At 37.6% G+C, this 8,209-nt stretch overlaps 1 protein-coding gene across 1 annotated transcript in view; it reads right to left on the reverse strand.

Moving 5' to 3' along the window:
• Nucleotides 1-8,209, reverse strand: part of NELL2 (NEL-like 2 (chicken)) — a gene marked incomplete at both ends in the record, with an annotated part of 90,903 nt that overhangs the window by 23,552 nt on the left and 59,142 nt on the right. The window contains one exon of the mRNA XM_010141454.1: nt 5,007-5,132. Coding sequence (XP_010139756.1) covers nt 5,007-5,132 — 126 coding nt within the window. The remainder of the gene's footprint in view (nt 1-5,006; nt 5,133-8,209) is intronic.

The raw sequence follows: 8,209 nt of genomic DNA on the forward strand, positions 1-8,209 counted from the left end.
TAGGGAAAACATGGTAGCCCAGTGCATATTTTTCATGCTTTTAATTTGCAGTTTGTGTATCCATTTGGTATATGGGTACAGCTCAGGACTCATCTTCCCTTCTCATAGCGATGACTGATTTCTGAACATTAGATCAATCATGAACAACAGATTTCTGTGTAAATATGGTTGTGACTAACTCACTCTAACCCTGTGAATCTTGCTTCCAAGATGAATACAAATAAAAAAACCTGAAATTGATGTCTTCGTTATATCCTTTGTTGTGAAAATCAAAATGTAATTCACATCTATTGTAAAATTTGCAATAAACAACGCCAGGAAGAAAGAGACCTGAGCTGCTCTGGAAGCAGCTATACACTGTCTAAATCAGTCTTCTGTGCCCAGGACTCTGACAGAGATTGATAGCACAGATTTCTTTTCAAATGTCTCATACAGGAGAAAACCCCTTCAATGTCACTGATTTTATGTCTCTATTCTATTTTGATCAATGACTGCTAAATTATATATGAGTGCATAGAATGGAACAATAAGGCATTTTACTTTAGTCTGCCAGCAAACTGCGTGGACATCACTCAAATCTTAACTGGCCTAATCAAGGTTCAGGTATAATTTTTCAACATCTTCCTGTGCTTCATCTATCCTCTGCAAACAATAACATGTTAATGCCAAGCTACAGAACATTTTCCTCCTGCTTGGTAACATTCCCAAGTGCTTCCAGAGTTTCTCGTCCAGCTTACAGTAAGCTTATCCACAGCTATGGTTCCATAGCTGCATTTGATTACACAGCATTACAAGGAACAGTGTGACCTGAAATATATCTTTAAATTAAATATTTATTAACACCCAGGGTCAGTTGTCACTTGTTTGCCCTACTCTTGTTATTCCTGAACCAGACTAAAAATCTGCATCCTCTTCAGTTTTGTGGATATTTCAGCTGGCAAGTTAAACCCAGAACTGCCAATGAGGCAAATAGAGACTTGCTGAGAACTTTAAACTCTGCAGAAGACAAAAGAGAGTTGAGTAACTAAATTTTGTTGCATACATTGGCAAAATCCAAAGTGCACTGGACCCTCTGTACATGAGGGCTGAGAGATTTGCATACTATACAATCACACCAACGTAAGTTCTGGAACCTTTGGTAGTTTTGTATTATGTTTGGAGTAGTAAGGTGCCCCTAAAACACTCAGGACTGAATTTGTACACAACAGATGCCTCTGTTAGGCTTCTGCAGCATGGATCTTGGGAGTAGTTGGCAAGAGACTTCTTTACAATACCCTTCTGCAGTAGCTGAGAACTGATGCTGTCAAAGCTGATGCTTCCAGCTATCTCAAGGAAAACAGAAAAGAGCAATATAGAAGTTATGTCCTACAATATCCACTTTTTCTACGAATTATATAAAATAGAGACTATCCAATGGTATGAATGTAAATATATTTTGCATATTGATGTTTGAATTGGTTTTAAAATACCGTTTCTTTTACAGACATCTTTCCCACTTTTCATTTTTGCCAGATATAAACACAAGATTTTTGTACTGACTATGGAATACATCAGCTATTCTGCGCAGCTTCTACAATAAATCTGTTTGGCAGAACAAAAATGAAATACGTAAAACCCAGAAAATTCTGTTAAGGATAGTGCACAGCCTTACTTTCACAGATATGCCAAGTTAAACACGGTAGTCTTCAAAAAGCTTTCAAAAGTACCTCCTTAATTTGCAGAGCTCTGTCTCTTTGGTCTATCATGATTGCTCTTCTCCTTACTGTCCTGCTTTTCTGCCAGATAAAAAGGCTTGGTGTATGCCCTTAACTTCAAGAACTAACACCACCATGACAAGAAAATTGAGCTTAACCAAAATAATTCCCAGCTATACACTTGGGTGAATGGGCCGTGAGCTCATGATGCACAGTGAGGTGTGGCACAGACAAGTTGGTATCTCGATTCTCGAAGTGCAACGATTTCGATTTCTGCTTGCTGCTTTCTACAATCATTAAAGGCAGATTAAATTGACAGACTTAAATAGAGCAAATGCAAAGTTGGCTGAGACAGCTTGAGATCCCTAGCACACTTCATTGCCTTGATTCTCTAAAAAAAAAAATTACGTGGAAAATACTTTTCCTTCTCAAGTCCTAGTTATCATTTGTTTAGCTGAACATCATTAAGGCTCCACTTAAATTAAAAATAAACGAACAAACAAACAAAAAGACAATAAAGAGAAGTATAATGAGTTTTCCTTGTAAACCATTTTCTTTAAAATGCTTATGAAAAGTCAGCTATACACAAGCATAAAAGCCTAGACTAAACTTGTTGGTTTGTCTGCAGGATAGTAAAGTACTATCATTAGCATCATAAACTACTTCTCACTGTAATTTTCCTTAACACACACATTTATTAACAAACACATCTTTCAACAATGCCCTATAAACACAGTATATTTCTACTACACTGAGCTTTTGCTGGTTCTCAGAACAGAGCAATTTTTTTCAGGAGAGACAATGCTAAGCAATCTAGTAGTTTAAAACTTCCTAGACTCCACGTTAAAGCCACAGCAACATACTCTCCCTATTTGTGTCCACTTTGCCTCTTAGATTTATATCTGGGAAATAGGTGCACATGAAATTCTCCAAAATTGGGAGCTTTAATAGATGGCAAAACCAGCAAAGAATATGCTGAGGGGTGAAAAACCTATAGCAGTCTCATGTACACGTACATGAATATATACATTTGCTTCCTGCTTTAATACAGTGCTAGAAAGTCAACGTTCTCAATGTCACCCACATAACTAAAACAAGCACAAAATGCCATCTACTGATCAAAGCACATGACTTTAAAGGTATCCTGTGTTTCTTTCAGTTTTTAAAACACAATTAACTTTTCACTCACTAGTTGTTTGGCGGAAATGTCATGCAAGAGTCTCATAAGCCTAAGTCTACACACTTGAGCAGACAACCAGTGTCTCCGCTGAAGGTACTCCCACTAGTTGTGGAACCAGGGAAAAAAAAAAAAAGCATTTGTTTTGTGACATATACATTTAATGATGTTAGGTTGCCATTCATGGAAATTCGACTACCCAACAGACACTGCATCCTTGTGGTTGCCTCTCAGGATCCAAAATTCACTATAATTTAACTCTAGGAAAACTCCAGGTCCCACATGACAGTGAGCGACATTGCTCAGACATACAGAAAGTTACTGTGTGACTCAAGGTTCATCTGGCTTAGCAAGTCTTAAGATTTGAAGTTTTACAAAACTACTTAATTTACTTTGCTTCTTTTTGCATTAATTTTTCCCAGTTTGATCAAGGGAAAGGTGGAAATGGAATAATACATTTTGTCACCCATCAAGCTGGTTTCACAGGAAATTATTATGTGCAAATGTGGAGCCAAACTCAGTTTGGAATGTGAGATCTGTAATGGATCTCCAGCAAGTTTTACGCCACTTTGACTGTCCAGAGCTTTTGAACTACACTGATTTTCACAACAATACATTTCAGCAGATATGAGGAATACAATGTGCAGAGTACTGAGAAATACCTTTATTATATTTATAGGCACCGAATGCCCCTGTGAAGTTGCTTGCAATGGTTTACCATCTGCAGAGTTCAATCAGAACAGCAAGTTAAGGGAAGCAAAGCAGAAAAAGTATCACAGTGATTTAGACCAAATCATTCCTAAAATAATCCCAACGTTCACACTCAGTAGGTAGTGAAACAATTGCTTTACTCAATGGAGAGTGTGGGAAATATGAGACAGTGATCAGAAATGTGCTGGCTGCTTCAGACAGGACCTGCTGCAAGTTGCCTATAACTTGGTCCTTCACGAACTGGGCTTACTGCAGTAAAATAGTGCTTGCCAGTGTATGAGAGGAGTGTCAAGCACAGGTAAGACAGTACACACAAAAATCGCACCTACGTGGTTTCAAATCTGTGTCCCTGAGTGTTGCGCATGGTTGGCAAGCAAACTATGCCTCTTTATGAAGAAGCTGTTTCTGTACCGAGATATATCATTAATGCTCAAAAACACATAACGGATAGAATTATATAAATTTAGAAATTAACTACACAGTGCTGTCTCCACATTCTGAATACTCTCATCCATTTACAGTCAGCTTTACAGTTAGATAATATCAACTCCAAGAAAGTTTTACTGAACAAATATATCCCCTTATAGAAAGAGCTAATGCTAGTGTATTCCCCTGTGCACACAAAATAGTGTTCACTATTTTGTTTACACACACTGTTCTTCACTGAGAGAATGCACCACATCTTTGAATCATATTTGCTTTATCTGTCTAGTGGGAAAAAACCCACATTCCTCCCAGGAACACTTACAGTAAGCCTGACTTTGGTAGAAGGCTATTTTAAATATTCAGTGTTTATTTCATAACCCTAAAATACCTTGCAACAAAAGAAGACTAGAAAACAGAAAGTCTGTATGAACCAACAACTTCTTCTAGACCATCCATTGGCAGTAAAGCAAAGGAAGAAGATACAGAGATAAGACAACCGTGATGCCAGTGGCTCGAGGCAGGCAGAGCTCTTGCCCTCTGAACTCTGGATTCAGCTGGGGAGCTTCCCCAATGCAGGAGCCACTTCTACTATGCAGAAAATTTAACTCCATCAACAGTTTGCAGAAGAGTTAATATACTCCAGGTGAAGATGTATTGGTATGCTGCATGGAAACAAAGTAACCTATAGCACTATTTTTTCTCTTTTATTTTTCCCTTCATCTTCCTCCCTTCACCTTTTTGATCAGCACCTGAAACCACGCAGACCTATAAGACGATCTAGACTGCCTTACAATTTCAGGAAAATGATACAACAAACACATATCTTTAAAACGCATTAGGTTTCCTGCACTGTATCCTTGTAATTATTTTGGTGTTTATTCTGTTTAATATTTCACGTAGATGTTCTGTGACTCTAACGAGGATTAACTTTAGAAGAATCATTTCAGTGCTCCCAAATACCATCATCTCATTTCCTTTCACAAATAAAGAGCTCTTACCTGTACACGAATAATCATCGATGCGTATATATCCTGTTTTGCAAATGCACATAAAGGATCCTGGTGTATTTACACACATGGTATTCTCACGACAGTAATGCCGTCCTTCAGCACACTCATCAATATCTGTGAATAAAGCAAGGAGGAACACGAGTCAAATTCAGCAGCTTTCTTTGCAATCTCATTATACCGCTATTCGCTTTCATCAGCAGTGGATGAGACTAAAAAGTTACTTGAACAGCAATGCATTCTGAAAAGTTTTTTGGCTTTCTGCTTTAAAAAAAACTCCTTGAAGTGTTCAAACAAGAGAAGCAGCATGAGCTTTCTGTGAACAGCTGTTAGTGGAGTTACAAAGAAGATTACATTGGCTTACATCTCTCCTTTTGAAGTACCTATGATATTATTCCTGTGATATAAATAAGAACAAAAAAACCCCCCAAAAACCTGGGGTCCCAAACAGCAGACGAACTGCATCAGCACGGCAATGTCATCCATCACCGTTACCTGTACAGTCACTGCAGTCATCAGTATACAAACACACTAATATATGCATATTATATGCCTTTGATCTAACAGGTACTGTTGTTTGGGGAGAAACTGTAAGGAACATGATAAGATCTTAAAAGGCACCAGAACGTACATAAGTTTCTCTTAGTACTATAAAATTGCTAATCAGTAATTTTAATATATGTAAACACATATATCTATATGTACATATACACATACACATATGTATATAGATACTCATATGCACACGCTGTATCTGAAACGAACTTGAAAGAGTTTGATTTATACAAATACCTGCTCTGACAGAAAAAATTGCAACTTGGTAAAATACCTGTTGGGGTGGAATACTTGCTGCAGTATAAAGTTCTAGAGCAAACTCCAGACATAAATCACTGTAGGCAAGGGCTTTAAAATCTGATTTGTTTTGGTATTCCCCTGGGCTGCAAAACTCGATGTAGCAGGTATTTTTTGTAGCAGGTTACTTCAATGGTAAGACAAAAGTACCAGAAATAACAAAAAAACCTCCTGCACAGTATTATTATGCCACCGAGAAAAAAAAAAAAAAAGAAAAAAAGAAAAACTATATTAATTTGGAAGTGCTTAGTAGCATGCTGTTCCTGTAATACTAATGATAAAGACAGCATTACTGTGATGGTCTGTACATCTAGTTATATTGTCATGCACTGTGCCACCGAACCTTGCTGCAAAACTATGCTGAAAGTCAGAAGGGTAGATTGTTGGCTTGGTTTTTTTTCCTGCTCATCAGTCTTGATTTCTGTCCTGGTTTCAATGATGTTTACAGATTTCAGAGTTGAAAATAAAATTTCTGGATGGAACACAGTGTTGTGTTCCAGACTCTGATGGTAGTTCAAAACAACAGACTGCACACAGAAACTCAAATCAGGGTTGACTTAATGCTGTGATGCTAAATGTCAACGGTGCTAACTCCTGTACTTTACTCCTGTTCAGGCTGTATGTTTATCTCCCAATTCCTCCTCTCTTTCCAGAGTCTTTAATTCAATAGCTACTTAATAACTGCACTCATTGCCTGCCTTTTTTCCTCCCTTTACATTCCCAGAAGAAAATTTGCCTTTCAGTAGAAAACAATGTAACACACTGAATATTGGTGATTTCGTAGTCATTTCTGAATTTCATTCAGTTTTGTAAAAAACCCTCTATTTTCCCTGGTTTCTCTGCCCAGTGCAACTGTGCTGCTGGACACTGCTGGAGAAGCTGGGGGCAGTCAGCTACAAACCATGAGGGTGTCTAATGCAAACACTCAGTTTGGCAAGACCAGCCTGCTTTCCACAAATTTAGTTCCTAAGAGATTCACAGCAAATATACTTCAGCTGGTTTCCTTCCTTTCCTTTCTCTGTAAGCTCTGCAGGCATGGAATAATCATCCCTCTATTAGGGTGTTGGTTTGGAAAAGCTAATTCTTTAATTTTCACGTACATACATAAACAAAAAAGAATGTGTATTTACAGTGAGCACAGTGAACATACTAAGGCTCAAAACACATTTTGTGAAAGTAATCTAAGAAAGCAAAAAAACCAAAAACAAAAAAACCCCAACCCAAACCAGTGAAGCTATCACAACACTACCAGCGAGCTGGTTTTGCACAGAAAGTGGAAAATGGCACAGAACTCCTGATGTACTGCAGATGTTCTGCAGAAATGTAAACGTGCAGTTCACAGAACCAGCCAGCAGTTACACTATATGCCTCAGCTACTACCACAAACAATGCAACTTGTGTCTTTCATAATTCCAGTTCACAACTCCATATTAAATTAATGGTGTTGATTTGTATTTAAGTAACAACATCAGTCTTCAAGTAATTAGAGGCCTTATGTTCTTGGCATCAACAGACTGCCTATAAGCAAGCTTTGGCACTCTCAGAAAATTCTACTTAAAGACCCAAAGCCTCAAGAGCATTAAATAGAACTTTCTGAAAACTATATTAATGAGTGCAAGTAAATAGCCACAGGAGACCCAAAGTGCTAATGGGTTTCATTTTGAAGCAAAAAACTTAAAGCCAGAGCTATTGTGATTCAAACCTCCTAATTTATAAGTATTCTAAATAAAAGCTTTCGTTTTGCCAACACACCACATATTGAGGTTTTGCAAAATGTTTTCTTTATGCTTGTCCTTATTTCAAAACCTTGCTTGTTCGTTACCTGAAAAAAAACTAAACCAAAACACCCCTACAACTGATCAAGTTAACTTTGAAGTCTTTCACTTGAAAAATCTAGTATTTTTTGCAAAGATTTTGTTCACATTTTTTAAACACTCACTGAAAAACAAAACTCTTTCTGACTCAGTTCTCTACAAAACATGTACAGAACGCAAAGGAAACAAAGTGATTGTTACTTCTACTATCACATTATTATATTCCTCTATCCGAAGACCCTAATCAAGTGTCAAAACTCCATTGCTCTACACCACGGATGCATAGCTGAGAAGGAGCTGCTTTTACAAACAGTTTACAACTTCAGCACTAAATTACATTGCCACTGAACACGAAAGATAAGTAACACAAAAAGGGTAAATTAACAGTTGTATGACAACAAGTCACACAGAGACTGACCACACTAAAAGCATGCAATTCCATTCCTCCTTTAGCACTCCATAAGCAAGCTTCATATACACTAGGTCAAGTTATTACAGATCAAGGAAGACTGAACCGGGGCAGGGAAA

The sequence above is a fragment of the Buceros rhinoceros genome, unplaced genomic scaffold (assembly GCF_000710305.1).
Source record: "Buceros rhinoceros silvestris isolate BGI_N320 unplaced genomic scaffold, ASM71030v1 scaffold8648, whole genome shotgun sequence".
In the NCBI taxonomy this organism is placed as follows: Eukaryota; Metazoa; Chordata; class Aves; order Bucerotiformes; family Bucerotidae; genus Buceros; species Buceros rhinoceros.